General features: G+C 36.1%; 1 protein-coding gene across 8 annotated transcripts in view; it reads right to left on the bottom strand.

The window, feature by feature from the left end:
* Window positions 1–17746, bottom strand: part of LOC123541529 (transcription factor Ken-like) — a 104185-nt gene that overhangs the window by 85640 nt on the left and 799 nt on the right. For all 8 annotated transcript variants that reach the window (XR_008367942.1, XM_053527353.1, XM_053527354.1 and 5 more), the window contains exon 2: window positions 3149–3322. Coding sequence is in view for 7 of the 8 variants with exons in the window: in XM_053527353.1 (XP_053383328.1) it covers window positions 3149–3238 (90 nt within the window). In the remaining variant the exon portion in view is untranslated. The remainder of the gene's footprint in view (window positions 1–3148; window positions 3323–17746) is intronic.

Here is a 17746-nt window from a genome sequence, read left to right as displayed (position 1 = left end):
GTGTCAATTACACCTCATTATCTGCTCCGCAACTTCTTGTTTGATGAAATTAAATGTGTGTAAAACACTGTCTCTATGAATTTAAATATGTGAAAAATGCCAGCCTTTCATCTGTGATGGTGCTACCTTGAATTAAAATTAGAACCTAATAAGCGTTTCGTTTGCAGCATGGTAGTTAGTGCAACTATAGTCAAATAAATTTACAGTTTATTAATAATATGTCAGGCTATCAATGTTCATTTCTAATTTGGTTTTCCTGTCTCTTTACATGTAACTGTATTAAATTTATAGTTATGTTGCTACTGCTAGACATTCATCCAAATGTTTTTTACAAAACGAATGTGCATCTGCATCTAAAATAACAAGCTGTTGAACTTGTGCATGTGTTATTTCCTGCCAAGAAACGTGTAATGTGAATTGGGTAATGATGCATCGGACACAAATCTAGCAATTAATTTATAATATTTAGTAGTTCCTAAAGTACTAGTAGTTTACTACATGTCAGTAAAAATAAAGGCAAGTGGATAAACATTTCAGAGCCAGGCTGAATAAAAGCAAAACACAGCGACAGCACAGTGTAACATCAAACTACTACTTTTAGTATTAACTTTTACTGTGACGAGTATGTCGTAAACAAACTATGGGTAAATGTCTGAATGAAATAGCTGGTTTTGTTCTGACGCATACCTATGTTTATTGTTGATGGAGCCTTCATAAACTACATGAAAGCTGCAGGTCAGTACTGTCGATTGCACACAACTACGGACCAGATCGACGGCTATGGTGTCTTTTTTGCTGGCATTGAGTACAATTTACATTACCTTGGGCAAAATTTGTTCATTGGGACTTAATTTCGCAGATATGCTGAACCACGAAATCCAAGAAAATTAATCCCCCATAGAACAAGAGGGCCAAGATGGCCCTAGGTCGCTCACCTAAGAAACACTCCATAACAGTGTAAAACATGTTTGACCTAGTGATTTCATGGAAACAAATATTCTGACCAATTTTCATTAAGATTGGACCAAAAAATTGGTCTCTTGCGATAAAACAAGCATTTTCTTAGATATGACCTAGTTTTTGACCCTAGATGACCCATGTTCAAACTCGACCTAGATTTTATCAAGGCAATCATTCTGACCAAAATTCATGAAGATCAACTGAAAAATACAGCCTCTATCACATACAGAAGTTTTTTCTTTGATTTGACCAAGTGACCTAGTTTTTGACCTCAGATAACCCATATTCAAATTCGACCTAGATTTCATTAAGGCAATCAACCTGACCAAATTTCATAAATATCAACTGAAAAAAACAGTCTCTATCGCATACACAAGATTTTTCTTTAATTTGACCTAGTGACCTAGTTTTTGACCTCAGATAACCCATATTCAAAACCGACCTAGTTTTCATCAAGGCAATCACTCTGACCAAATTTCATGAAGATCAATTGAAAAATACATCCTCTATTGCATACACAATGTTTTTCTTCGATTTGACCAAGTGACCTTGTTTTTGACCCCAGATGACCCATTTTCGAAATCAGCCTAGATTTTATCAAGGTAATCATTCTGGCTAAATTTCATGAAGATCAGTTGAAAAATACAGCCTCTATTGCATACACAAGGTTTTTCTTTGATTTGACCTAGTGACCTAGTTTTTGACCCCAGATGACCCATTTTCGAACTTGGTCTAAATTTCATCAAGGCAATCATTCTGACCAAAATTCATGAAGATCAATTGAAAAATACAGCCTCTATCGCATACACAAGGTTTTTACGCAATATGACCTAGTGACCTAGTTTTTGACCCCAGATGACCCATTTTCGAACTCGGCCTAGATTTCATCAAGGTAATCATTCTGACCAAAATTCATGAAGATCAATTGAAAAATACTGCCTCTATTGCATACACAAGGTTTTTCTTTGATTTGACCTAGTGACCTAGTTTTTGACCCGAGATGACCCATTTTCGAACTCGGCCTAGATTTCATCAAGGCAATCATTCTGACCAAAATTCATGAAGATAAATTGAAAAATACAGCCTCTATCGCAAACACAAGGTTTTTCTTTGATTTGACCTAGTGACCTAGTTTTTGACCCGAGATGACCCATTTTCGAACTCGGCCTAGATTTCATCAAGGTTATCATTCTGACCAATATTCATGAAGAAGAATTGAAAACTACAGCCTCTATCGCATACACAAGGTTTTTCTTTGATTTGACCTAGTGACCTAGTTTTTGACCCGAGATGACCCATTTTCGAACTCGGCTTAGATTTCATCAAGATTATCATTCTGACCAATATTCATGAAGATTAATTGAAAAATACCACCTCTATCGCATACACAAGGTTTTTCTTTGATTTGACCTAGTGACCTAGTTTTTGACCCGAAATGACCCATTTTCGAACTCGGCCTAGATTTCATCAAAGTTTTCATTCTGACCAATATTCATGAAGATTAAATGAAAAATACAGCCTCTATCGCATACACAAGGTTTTTCTTTGATTTGACCTAGTGACCTAGTTTTTGACCCCAGATGACCCATTTTCGAACTCGGCCTAGATTTCATCAAGGTTATCATTCTGACCAATATTCATGAAGATTAATTGAAAAATACAGCCTCTATCGCATACACAAGCTAAATGTTGACAGACGACGGACGACGGACGACAGACGACAGACGACGGACGACGGACGCCGGACATCGAGCGATCAGAAAAACTCACCTGAGCATTGCTCAGGTGAGCTAATAATAATAATTTCACAGTGTAAGTTTGTTTGTTTTAGGTTTTTAACCCATTGTTCAACAGTATTTCCATTATATAATGGCAGGCAGTTAAACTACCCAGCGCTCCTGGATTCTACTCTGGTACTTAGTCTATCTGATCTCTGTAAGTAATTGCCAACTTCTCCAAAATGAAATCAGAGGTGGAGGAGGAATGACTTCAAACACAAAACAATGTCTATCATCAAATCATCATGAAAAAATGATATGAGTATAAAAATGGAGATAATTTTTAAGTTATTCAAAATAGTGTTATGGTCTATAATTTATGCTTTTCACATCCTCTTGTTACCATCAATATGAGAGACAAAGTTATTGTCTTAAAAGGGGAGGGGGATTCAGGAATTTGTTATACATACCAACTGTTGAATCTGACTCTTGATCACTGCCTTCAGTATAACCTTGTAGCCTGGTATATCTTTGATTACATCATAATCTGGTGCTGCCATTCTCTTTACTTGTTAAACTTCTTCAGACAAAATTGTTATCACTAGTACTCCTGTACCAAAATCATATTTTGGCTTCAGTGGTATCTGAAATGGGAAAGAAAGATTAAATATAAACTAGAAGGTGTTTTTGTAACAGAAACATATGTCACCCCCCACCCCTATGTATTCTGAGGATGGAAGAGGGTCACAGATTTTTCTATCTTTAGCTATGCCAGCCATTTTGTGCAGCAAAGCAGACTGTGCTGGTGATATGCAAAACTAGGCTTGGTACTGACTGCTTCTGTGAAGATTTGTCAAAATCTGTCCATCAGTTTGACCTGTGAAATCAAGAGAAGATTTTTCTATTTTTTGCTCTGGCAGGCATTTTGTGCAGCGAAGCGGAACATGCCAGCAATATGCACAACTGGGATTGGTACTGATCACTCCTGTGAAGTTTCATCAAAATCCAGACAGCAGTTTGACCTGTGAAAGTCTGATAAGATTTTTCTGCCTTTAACTCTGGCAGCCATTTTGTGCAGCAAAGCAGAAAATGTCTGTGATGTGCACAACAAGGCTTGGTACTGATCACTCCTGTGAAATTTCTTCGAAATCTGTCCAGCAGTTTGACCTGTGAAAGCCGACCAAGATTTTTCTATCTTCAGCTCTGGTGGCTATTGTGTGCAGCAAAGTGGAATGTGTTGGCGCTATGCACAACTAGACTTGGTGCGAAGTTTCGTTGACAGCAGCCTGCAGTTTGACCTGTGAAAGCCGGACAAGCTTAATGCGGATGGACGGAGAGACGACGGCTAAGGCAAAAACAATATGTCTCCCCTACCAATGGGGAGACATAATTACCTGAGCACACTAAGTATCACTGATGGTGTAATAGTAGTAATTGTATTCAATTGTAATCAATTACATTTTGCCAAGAAATCAACAGTAATCAGCAGGGGTTCCATTTGACCCGGGACCCCGGGTCTGGACCCGGGAGATTTTCAAAAGATGCTCGAAGGACCCGGCATGATAATTGCCTGTGCGTCACTCGGGACCCGGAGGCACTTTCCTTTGATAATCCTTCCTCTTATCATTCATTTCCTACAGTAAAACTATGTCCACGATAAATACGTGTATTCAAAATAAACACTCGCGGTCATGCCCTCCTGCCTTTGATCTTCTGCTAAATCCCGCCCTTTATCCTGTGGACATGCCTGGCTGATTTTTCTATATCAGCAAGTTACGTCACGGTGAGTGCACATAGGTAATGAGAATCAATGAAGTGTTGAAATTAATTGATAATGTGTATTGATTGTGTACTGTCAAAAGGGCGCCAATTATTAAATTATCTGTATTAAAGCGACCAGCTGATTACCGAGCATGTGAAAAGTGCCCTGCAAGATTTCTTCATGCAAACTTTAAATTAGACCATTGTTTAGTGATCGTACGTTAATTTCAACAAGAAAATCCACAAATTTTAATGAATTTGGAAAGCAAAAATAAGTTTAGAATGTCTGTTCACGATTCTAATTACACCCGATGACATGCAATTTTTCCAAAATTCACTAAAAAAAACTGACTTTCAATGCAATTTTAATGAAAAGCAGCATCATTATTTGAGGAACTATCTCTGGTTTACCTTAGTGAACCAAGTTAACTGAGCAAAAACAACATTTCAGACGACATTCCGAAAGTGTACCAGTATCCAGATAGTACGTTTTGGATACAGTTTTACAGAGTGTTTTAGCACTTTTCTGCTAAAAAATAAAAATACTGAAGAAAAACCTCATCTAATTAATATGAATTTTAATAAATATTAATTTACAATATGAGATTATGACCTGAAACAGACACTGTTATTATGCTGTAACATGTTCTTGGTTTTATTGTTTTATTAGCTATTTATTACATAGTACATGTATTACTATATAAGAAAATATAGTCAATTGTATCGACGTGTTGGGACAGGACTCTTGTATTTTGGAAAAGGACCCTTCAAAATTTGGACCCAAGGGTCCTGGGACTCTTGGGTTTTCAGGTCTAGTGGAACCCCTGATCAGTAATTGAAGTAATTTTGAATTAATCGTAATCGTAATATAATCAATTACAGACCTAACGCTTGGTGCAATCAGCAATTACAGTTTTGAACACTTCCGATTACACTGATATTCAGAGGTCTAAAAAAATTTAAAAAGTAACTTAAAGTTAAGTTTTGTTTATTTGTTTACTTGAGTTTCATTGTTGTATCAAATAAAACATCCATAAAAGCACAATGCCTTTCATTATATTGATTATAAGAGACTACAAGGTAAAACATTAAAATTACACATCCCTTTTCAGGGTTGCCAGCACTCTGGGTGAATAAAATTCCCTGACTTTTCCCTGACCAATTCATGTTTTTCACTGACCAAAACCGCCAAACATTTAAACGGCCTCCTGACCTCCCCTATAGCCGTCCAATCCTCCCATTATTTTTTTTCCCAAATGTTTTGTATTTATTTTCCAATATATTAAACATAAACATCAAACACAATGATAATAAACATGGTTTTCTTTCTTGTATGACTGTTTGGTGGTCAAGTCAATGAAACATAATTGTGATTATTGGTCAGTGAAACCTAATTATTAAGAGATACATATCAAAAGCATCTTTGCAAGACATGTAACTATCAAAAATCTAACATCTTTTAAGGTACACTTTCCTCATGGTAAAAACAATGAAGTATGGTTAATAACAAGACCATTGGAACACTGCTAGTATTAGCAAAATATCATTCTCAAAAATCCAAGATCTGTTATTATACAGTTTCCTAGAGGCAAAAACAATAAAACACCATGACTAATAGCAACACCATTGGAATCATATTGACAAAGCATCACTCTCAAAATCCAAGATCTCTTAATATACAGTGTCCTAGTCACTGTGGCAAAAACAATAAAGCATCATAACTAATACTGTAGTAGCAAGACTATTGGAATCCTATTGGCAAAACATCTCTCTCAAAACCCAAGATCTCTCAATAGTTTCCTAGTGGCATAACAATAAAGCATTGATAATAACAAGGTTAGTTGGTTAGTTTGTCATGCTAGTAGGGAAGTGCCTGAAATAGTAACTTGTTTATAATACATGCCATCAACAATGTACTTAGATGTGTATGTTATGATATTATTTAACAAACAGAAACCCCCTGGAGTACCTACAACAAAAAAAGTGTATTAGAATAATGTTAGCTGTAGGCTCTCTTCATGTGTCACTTTCCTACAAAATAACAAAACAAGAGCTGTCGGAGGACAGCAACGCTCGACTATTTAACAGCCTTGTCAATTGAATGAATACAAAAGTTGAAAAAGGGGCATAATTTTGTAAAATGCAAAGTAGAGGTATTGAACCTCTGTACTGCATGTCATATCATGACAGTGAACAAGTGTGTGAAGTTTCAATCCTTTCCAATTTGTGGATACTGAGATACCAGCTTACATACAAAAACTTAACAAACAAGAGCTGTCGGAGGACAGCAACGCTCGACTATTCAACAGCCTTGTCGATTGAATGAATACGAAAGTCGAAAAAGGGGCATAATTTAAAAAAAGCAAAATAGGGTTATGGAACCTGCATAGTGCTTATCAGCTCATGACAGTGGACAAGTGTGTGAAGTTTCAATCCATTCCCATTAGAGGGTACTGAGATACCAGCTTACATATAAGAATTTAACCCAAAACTCCTAAGTTTAAAAAGGTGCATAATTTTGTAAAATGCAAAGTTGAGTTATTGACCCTTTGCACTGCATGTCATATCATGACAGTGAACAAGTGTGTGAAGTTTCAATCCTTTCCCATTAGTGGATACTGAGATACCAGCTTACATACAAAACCTTAACCAAAAAATTCTAAGTCGAAAAAGGGGCATAATTTTGTAAAAAAGCAAAATAGAGTTATGGAACCTGCTTTGTGCATGTCAGATCATGACAGTGAACAAGTGTGTGAAGTTTCAATCCATTCCAATTAGTGAGTACTGAGATACCAGCTTACATACAAAACCTTAACCAAAAAATTCTAAGTCGAAAAAGGGGCATAATTTTGTAAAAAAGCAAAATAGAGTTATGGACCTGTGCAATGTAAGTCAGTTTATCACAGTGAATAAGTGTGTGAAGTTTCAATCCATTCCCACAAGTGGTTACTGAGATACCAGCTTACATACAAAACCTTAACCAAAAATTTGTAAGTCAAACAAGGGGCATAATTTTGTAAAAAAGCAAAATAGAGTTATGGGACCTGTGCAGTGTAAGTCAGTTTATCACAGTGAATAAGTGTGTGAAGTTTCAATCCATTCCCACATGTGGTTGCTGAGATACCAGCTTACATACAGAACTTAACCAAATCGGGACGCGGACGCGGACGCCGAAGCGGACGCCGACGCATGGGCGAGTCCAATAGCTCTACTATTCTATGAATAGTCGAGCTAAAAACTGCTAAGTCAAAGGGGCATAATTTTGTAAAAATGCCAAGTAGAGTTATGGGACCTTCACAGTGCATGTTAGATCATGACAGTGAACAAGTGTGTGAAGTTTCAATCCATTTCAATTAGTGGATACTGAGATATCAGATTACATACAAAAATTTAACCAAAAACTGCTAAGTTGAAAAAGGGGCATAATTTTAAAACAAAAGAGAGTAGAGTTATGGGACTTGCTTAGTGCATGTCAGATCATGATAGTGAACAAGTATGTGAAGTTTCAATCCATTCCCATTAGTAAGTACTGAGATACCAGCTTACATACAAAACCTTAACCAAAAATTTCTAAGTCGAAAAAGGGGCATAATTTTGTAAAAAAGCAAAATAGAGTTATGGAACATGTGCAATGTAGATCAGTTCATCACAGTGAATAAGTGTGTGAAGTTTCAATCCATTCCCACAAGTGGTTACTGAGTTACCAGCTTACATACAAAACCTTAACCAAAAATTTCTAAGTCGAAAAAGGGGCATAATTTTGTAAAAAAGCAAAATAGAGTTATGGAACCTGTGCAATGTAAGTCAGTTTGTCACAGTGAATAAGTGTGTGAAGTTTCAATCTATTCCCACAAGTGGTTACTGAGATACCAGCTTACATACAAAACCTTAACCAAAATCGGGACGCGGACGCCGATGCGGACGCCGACGCATGGGCGAGTGCAATAGCTCACTATTCTATGAATAGTCGAGCTAAAAATGTTAGTTAGCTCTGGAAGCAAGGGTTGCAAAGCCTTTCAGTCTTCAAGCAAAATCAGTGTTTAAAGAAAAATGGGGGATTTAAACAAATTAAATGCATGTTACAGTATTACATCATTAAACTTTGTTTTTAATTACTTAAATTTAATGCTTGAAGGCTGCCATAGCCACAAAAGTTTAAAATGATTAACTTCATTTTTCCCTGACTTTTCCCTGACTTTCCAGGATTTTCATTTTTCACTGACCAAATTTCAAAATTCCCTGACAATTCCCTGACCTTGAAAAAGAAACCAATTTCCCTGACTTCTTAAGACTGCTGGCAACCCTGCTTTTAAACATCATATCTACAAAACTGATGCTAACCTTGAATATATAACATATTAGCTATAACCCTAAAAAAAGAAGAAAATTAAACTTTTATAATTGTAAGATGTGGAGAAAAATGTAGGCAAAAGTGTTCACTTATTAAATGACAAGTATAACAATCATGATCCTAGGCCCAAGCGTTCTTGAGTTATCATCCGGAAACGGATTGGTCTACATACAGACCGACCGACTGACATCTGCAAAACAATATACCCCTCCTTCTCTTATTGAAGAACTAAGTCAAGTCAAGTTTTTTTTGCAGTTCACATAAGTTTGCAAAAGGACATGAGCAGAGAATAAGGACGTTTTATCTTACGGACAGGGATATGAGCAAAATTACCTAATTCTTGCAAAACTTGGTTAGACAGGTAACATGCAATAGAGCTGATATTGCATGTAGCAGATTCTGTAAGTAATATTCTGTGGCATATAAACTTTCTGCATTTAGTTAATCAGTACATGGACAAATTGGTCGAGAGGGCTACAACGTTTTCCTATGGAGGTGAAGGCCCCGGGTTCGATTTCTTGCTATTCCCATTGGGCAAGGCACTTACTGTAAAATCATTTAGTTTCGTGTTATTATTCGTGTGTGATTAATTTTCATGGATTTCATGGTTTTGGTCAAAATGGCAATTTCGTGGGGATATGAATTTGTGGATTTCAACTTTTGAACATAAAATGAATGGAGATTTTACTTGTTTTGTTGGGATTAAATTTCATGGATTGACTCAACCACGAAAATAAGTCCCCCACGAATATTAATGATTTCACAGTAATCATGTTTACCTTGTAGGAGTCATTCCATGATGATGCTTATGGTATGTGTGAAGATTTAAAGTATTTGGCCGAGTATTCTTTGAAAATCCTACTTACATACACAGATACCAGCGAGGACGATGAGTGACGAAAAGGTGATGAAAGGCTCTACTATTTGAAAACAGACTAATCACCCAGTATTTAACCATCTACCTAGTTCATAGTTCATTTCTCCTTTTTACTAGTGTCAAAGCTGAAAACAGGTGCAAAGATAAATACAACGTACCAGGTAGTATTATTATTGGTGTCATCAAGGATGTAAACTGACATAGATATTTATGTCCTTGGTGTCACTGACTGATCTCTAGTACAATATTGCCTAGAATTTTTTCATTCAATAATAATGTAATTTTTACTTCCAACTGCTTGTACAGTGCTACAGTTGCTGAATGAACTGCTTGTACAATGCTACAGTTGCTGAATGAACTGCTTGTACAATGCTACAGTTGCTGAATGATTCAATGAACTGCTTGTACAATGCTACAGTTGCTGAATGAATTGCTTGTACAACGCTACAGTTGCTGAATGAACTGCTTGTTCAATGCAACAGTTGCTGAATGAATTGCTTGTACAATACTACTGAATTAATTGCTTGTACAATGCTACAGTTGCTGAATGAACTGCTTGTACAATGCTACAGTTGCTAAATAAAATGCCTGTACAATGCTGAATGAATTGCTTGTACAATGCTATAGTTGCTAAATGAATTGCTTGTACAATGCTACAATTGCTGAATGAATTGCTTGTACAATACTACAGCTGCTGAATGAATTGCTTGTAACAATGTTATAGTTGCTGAATGAATTGCTTGTACAATGCTACAGTTGCTGAATTAATTGCTTGTACAATACTACAGTTGCTGAATGAATTGCTTGTACAATGTTACAGTTGCTAAATGAATTGCTTGTACAATGCTACAGTTGCTAAATGAATTGCTTGTACAATACTACAGTTGCTGAATGAATTGCTTGTACAATGTTACAGTTGCTGAATGAATTGCTTGTTCAATGTTACAGTTGCTAAATGAATTGCTTGTACAATGCTACAGTTGCTGAATGAATTGCTTGTACAATACTACAGTTGCTGAATGAATTGCTTGTACAATATTACAGTTGCTAAATGAATTGCTTGTACAATGCTACAGTTGCTGAATGAATTGCTTGTACAATACTACAGTTGCTGAATGAATTGATTGTACAATGTTACAGTTGCTAAATGAATTGCTTGTACAATGCCACAGTTGCTGAATGAATTGCTTGTACAATACTACAGTTGCTGAATGAATTGCTTGTACAATGCCACAGTAGCTGAATGAACTGCTTGTACAATGCTACAGTTGCTGAATGAATTGCTTGTACAATACTACAGTTGCTGAATGAATTGATTGTACAATGTTACAGTTGCTAAATGAATTGCTTGTATAATGCTACAGTTGCTGAATGAATTGCTTGTACAATACTACAATTGCTGAATGAATTGTATGTACAGTGCTATTACTTGCTGGCTTAAGTCTTGGAATATAGTTGAACCTGCCTTGTAGAAGTAACCTGTATTATGCAACAACTTCTTAAGCAGCCAGTCAGTTAACTTCTCAAGTTCACTTTTCATTGTATTTTCAACATGTTTAAGGCAGCCACCTGCTTGAAGCAACCAGATTGTATGACAGACTGCATATCAAAATCAGGGGTTGAAAGTGTTTTCTGCTTCTTATGTGAAAACATTGTAGTTTGCAATTTAAAATGGCAATATCTGTTTACTTTTTGACAATCAGAGGAAAAAGTATCTGAGGTTGGTGCTTTTAAAATATGTGTTATAATCTAACAATAACCAAACACCCAGTTGGTGGCCAAATAAATTATCTTCCCTCTGTTTTTCAAGGTTCATACAGGACATCTGAGCCAAATCCAAGTACTTTTCGAGAACTTTTAGCATTTTTCACTTTTTTGGGGACTATTTTTTCAAGAAACCATGTCTTGAAATCTTAGTCAAAATCTTCACCCCAAAAAGGTGTTACAGTAGAAATTGTATTCTGTGTAAATCATCGTAAAATGCAGTCAGTGGAAGCTTCTGGTGCATACCTCGATAGATAATTTCTTTTAATATTGTATTTTATATCATATACTTGGGATCAAGCTTTCAAGACAAATAGCATTCCTTTCAAAGATATTTTGGGTCTAAACCTTTCTTATTCCAAGTCAAAGCAGTGAAACTCATTGACATTCAAATGTTTTTCAACTTTTCTATTGAATTATGCTTTCCTTGAAGATATATCTCATATTTATTTAGAAATAAATTTCAGTTATATCTGTATTTTGTGGCATAATTCATTCAGAAAGAAAACTTTTGTCCATATTAATGAAAACAGCAGTCATTAATTACTAAAAACTGCTTCGTTTCATGTGTAATGTTTTTTTTTCATCTGAATCACAATGAAAACTTAATTGTTAATTCTAATATGACTCAAAATGCTTTAATCATCACAACAATATTATGCTGACATCATGTAAATGTGATATTTAGCGCCATGTACGCATCGAGAAATAGCGCTTTCAAATTTGATCAAACAGTTTACTTAAAAACATGTTTAAAGCATAACAGCTACTGTCTTAATTAATTCACACACGCACTAAGTTGGTTATTCACTGTGTAGTACAATTCACCATCATTTGCACCCTAATGGAACTATTCTGCAAGACGTATGACCATTTCCGGTCCTGGCATGTATAAACAAATGTGCCAATTAACAGTTCTATCATATCTAATCTAAATTTTATAATAAAAGATATATCAGAATCTAAATAATTCAAAGCAAAACCATGTATGAACACTATTTATACACTCTGGCAGTTATACGCTGTACAAATTTATTTCACTCAGACTGCGCCCTTGACAAATGTACTTTATACTTCTTTGATAGGAATCAAAATAATTTATAGCAAAACTGTGTTTTAACACTATTTATAAACTCAGGCAGGTATACATCGTATGAAATAATTTCACTCGGGTTGCGCATTTGTATTTTACACTTCTTTAATAAAAATCAAAATAATTTATTGCAAAACCGTGTTTGAATACTTTTTATATACTTAGGCAGCTATATGTCATACAACATAATGTCACTCTGGGTGCGCCCCCGTATTTTATACTCCTTTGAATCAAAATAATTTACAGCAAAACTTTGTTTGAACAGTATTTATACTTGCGGGCGGTTGTACGTCCAGGGGTGTGGAAATTCCAATATTTTTGTGACATAAAAATCCACTTGCCCGCAGTCAAAATTCACTCGTCAAATTTTCAACATTAAAACCTGCACTAAACTGCCAATAATTCATTATTTCGGGCAACTGTTTTTATGGTCTACAGGTAGACACAAAAGCAAACATAATACTGTGTATTACAGTAACTGTGACAACAAAAAGCTATCAACACTTTTGCCTGTATACAAGGCTGAAGTTGTATGCGTGAGGCTGGGGAACCTTCAGCAGATTCAGTAAAACAAAAATGCCATGCCAAAACATTGCCCCTGCGAGGCTGGCTGAAACTCTGGAAATGATATCGTACTCGCATTCTCTCTGTGCTTTTGACTTTTGTTATTACCTGACTATCGGCGACCAACAATTTGTCCAAATGTTTACGAGGATTGTTTACGTTTCCGGTTTCTATCCATAGAGTTACCGTGTGCAAAATAATGCGAGACTGAGACCAAGAGCCAGTAAGAATGCAGAAAAAGATGCTAAATTTAGATGCAAGTGTATGGCAGCAATCAAGAAGCCCTCAGTGGGTAACACAAGGATTTCATAGTTCTATAAATAAACGTCGGACTTCAATATTTTACGATTTTGACATTTCATACAGTCTGACATTTTATCGAAGTATGAATTTCACGGTAGAGCTTTCCGCAAAAATTCTTGCGGAAGGTTTTACAAGTTCACGGTGGAAGTGAATAAAAGGCGATAGCTAAATACCAACAACGGACAAAGAAACCTATTTTACACATCTATTGAACATGTCTTACTGAAAATAATGAAGATCTGCCGACACTTTGAACGTGAAATTTACATCCATTCACTTTCGCAACACATGAAACTGTCAAATCTTCTTTATAATAAAGAATGATTTTAGATGAAAAAATATTCTCACGGTTAGATTTTATTTAAAATGCGGCCCTTTACTAACATATTGTCTATGTAGTATGCATATGTTTATAATCGATGGGTGTAACAAGCATTTATTGGTTGTAATTTAATTAAAAGTTATTTAAATAATTTATTATAAGCTCATATTAAAGCAGTTTAAAAGGCTAGTCCACATCCATTCGGCGGTATCCATGCGTGAAATAATGACTGCAGATTTTTTACTAGTGCCGTAGGCTGAACATACTTGTTTTCGTCTATGCATGTATAATTGATTCTATATATTTATTCAGGGTTGTATTGTTCATGATACTTCATTAAATTATGCTAGAAGAGTTTGTGTAATGTGTCGGGGAAGTAGGGATTTTTCTAGACCTCTAAAAAGGGCAGTGTACTGCTAAAAAGGGGCATGGTGCATTTTGCGCGTTGCACACCTTTGTCTACGAAAATCATAAGGTTCCATGGTAACTGGTTTTTGTTGTAATGTCTACATTGTAAGGTACTACAGAAAGATTTGCAATGAATCTGAATGTCAGGAAAAACATTAATACCTGTGTCGTAACCTGTTTGTCTATATAACATGCTTATCATTTATAAATACATGCAGTTTGTTTTATGTTTGCATACATTATTTTTGCCTGGAAAGTTTTCTTGATTAGAAATATACCATAAAGATACTATTGAATAATTTAATAATTCTGGTGCAAATCTGTCATTATACATTCATTATATTACTGAATGTACCGTTGATACTCGTGTATAAATGCACAATATTGACACGAGGTGCCACGCTAATTGCCGATAATTACTGGCCATTAATCGGCATTTAATAAGCAGCAGACTTTGTTTTAAGATGTTTTTTTCTCCTTTTAATCTGTTTTGCAGTTTGCTTTAATTGCTGACCTATCCAATTGTTGTTTGTTACGATTCGGTCGGTCGTCGTCTGCATAACGATACTGCATACATGCCTCGGGCAAATACACAGCACCTGTGTATAGTCGGTGCGTGTCATAACTTCGTATCGATTGACAGTTATCTGGGATGGTATTTTGACAGATGATTGATGGGCAGTTCGTTTAGAAATAATTAATGGTCAAAGGGGCGGTGCTAAAAAGGGAAAAGGGGCGCTGAAGAAAGGCAAAAGGGCGGCAATTTCGGGCAGAAGGGCTGCGCTAAAAATGGGCAGGGCGCTGCGCCCTGCTATTCCGCTCTAGAAAAATCCCTAGGAAATGATTGGTGGTGCAGTTTTAGTTACAGTAAACAAAGAGCTATAAGGTAAACCAATGTATCATGTGTCTGAGAGTTTCCCTACATTACACTTCAATAAAATAAGGTCGAAATTTGTGCTATGCAAATGGCTGTCATTCGATCAGGGGTTCCATTTGACCCGGGACCCCGGGTCCGGACCCGGGAGATTTTCAAAAGACGCTCAAAGGACCCGGCAGAATACTTGCCTGTGCGTCCTTCGGGACCTGGGGGCATTTTCCTTTGATAATCCTTTCTCTTATCATTAATTTCCTTCAGTAAAACTATTTCCACGATAGACACGTGTATTCAAAATAAACACTCGCGGTCATGCTCTACAGCTTTTGATCTCTGCTAAATCCCGCCCTTTCTCCTGTAGACATGCCTCGCTGATTTTTATCAGCAAGTTACGTCACGGCGAGTGCACATAGGTAACAAGAAATCAATGAAGTGTTGAAATTAACTGATAAAGCGAATCCTGTGTACTGTCAAAAAAAGGCGCCAATTATTAAATTATCGTAAGCAGCTGATTACCGAGCATGTGAAAAGTGCCCTGCAAGATTTTTTCATGCCAACTTTAAATTAGACCATTCTTTAGTGATCATATCATAATTTCAACAAGAAACTTCACAAATTTTGATGAATTTCGAAAGCAAAAATAAGTTTAGAATGTCCGTTCACGGGTCTAATTACACCCGATGTCATATGCATATTGTAACGATTACTGAATGCATAAAGGGAAGTAATTCCATTAATATGCAAATTTGTAAACCTGTCAATTGTCATTGGAGTAAGATGACAGTATATATGCACATTAAATCACCTTTGGTGATGAGCTAGCTTTTCACCGACGGGATTTGTGTGGCTGAAACGTTACAAATGGTGGCAGCGGTGGGATGAAGTCAACTGCCGGACTGGAGTTGCCTTACCCATGTATTTCCTAGGCCAAATCTCGGGACGAGATTTCTCGGAGGGGAAAGTAATGTAACGATTACTGAATGCATAAAGGGAAGTAATTCCATTAATATGCAAATTTGTAAACCTGTCAATTGTCATTGGAGTAAGATGACAGTATATATGCACATTAAATCACCTTTGGTGATGAGCTAGCTTTTCACCGACGGGATTTGTGTGGCTGAAACGTTACAATATTTCCAAAATTCCTAAAAAAACCTGACTTTCAATGCAGTTTTTTATGATAAGTAGCATCATTATTTGAGGAACTATCACTGATTTAGCTTAGTTTGCCAAATAAACTGAGCAAAAACTACTTTCCGATGACATTCTGAAAGTGTAATAGTATTCGGATAGTACATTTTGGATACATTTTTCTAGAGTGTTATAGCACTGTTCTGTTATTAAAAATGAAATGAAATATTGAAGAAAAACCTAATTAAAATAACATGAATTTTGATAAATATTAGTTTACAATATGAGACTATATGACCTGAGACTGACATTTTTATTATGCTGTAACATGATCTTGGGTTTATTGTTTTCTTCTAGGTAAAGATCTACGTATTACTGAATAAAAAAATATAGTAAATTATATTGACGTGTTGGGACAGGACTCCTGTATTTTGGAAAAGGACCCTTCAAAATTTGGGCCCAAGGGTCCTGGGACTCTTGGGTTTTCAGGTCTAGTGGAACCCCTGTTCGATTAAACTTGACACAGGGACATGTTGAACGTCCAAATATTAAAAGGCGCCCTGTGCAAGTTTAATGTTATTGAACAAATGGATTTCGTAGATAACATTATTTGGTCACCACCATTAACTTCTAGCAACATCGTTACTAAATCATTCTTGCTTTTTGCACAATTTGTACCTGAAAATGTATGCTTGCATGTCCGCAGCCAAACGGAGTGAAAAAATGCACTTGTCCACTGGCAAAAAGTCCCGAGTGCGGACATAGGAATTCCACACCCCTGACGTCATACCAAATAATTTCACTTGGGCTGTGCACTGTGAAATTATGCGCGAAATAAAACCACCAATCCTGTATAAACAGTATTAAAACAGGGTTTTGCTATAAATGTTTTCTTAAGTCAAAAGTCAATTGATACAAAAGATATCATTCAAAAGTAAAGCTATTGCTTCATATCCCTTTCACTGGTCGCCCTTATGGTTTGCAGGTGAGGAGGTAGATAAACACAAACACACACATATATATCCTTTCATCAATGTACCTACAGTAAGAAATATTTAAATCTGAAAATTGTCCGATAACTGTTCCTATCCATTTGCTACAGCACATAAGTGAAAGGCAGTGGCTACGATTACGGTACCGTAATCCTAGCCTCCGGTTCTAGGATTACGCAAGTTCCGTATTCCTAGACAACCCTATGAGAATAAGCTAGGATTACGGAAGTATTTAAGAGACATCAAATTTATGTCAGGACACACATAAATGACATTGTAAACTTACTCATTTCACTAATTTTTCGTGCTATCGATCGGCCGTTTTCGGTTAGTATAATCTTAATGGCGGTGCCCGTAAATATTAATTATTATAGAATTATCTATGTTTCGTATATACCTGCATTTTTTTTCCATCAAGTCAACACAAATAACATACAATATGGTTTTAAATCATAAAATTCAAAGTACAGAATTTTTTTTTAATCTAACTTTGACACTCATATTTCTAATATATCCTTGACTGACGGGTTTTCGATACTGTAAGGACGTAATGGCGACTATGACAGAAAAACAACCGTAATAGCCACTGCCTAAGTGAAAGGAAGTGTCTAGGGGTACGGATCCGTAC

This window comes from Mercenaria mercenaria, chromosome 16, assembly GCF_021730395.1.
Source record: "Mercenaria mercenaria strain notata chromosome 16, MADL_Memer_1, whole genome shotgun sequence".
NCBI classification, from domain to species: domain Eukaryota; kingdom Metazoa; phylum Mollusca; class Bivalvia; order Venerida; family Veneridae; genus Mercenaria; species Mercenaria mercenaria.
Note: the sequence above shows the minus strand (reverse complement) of the source record. Positions and strands in the feature narration are given on the sequence as shown.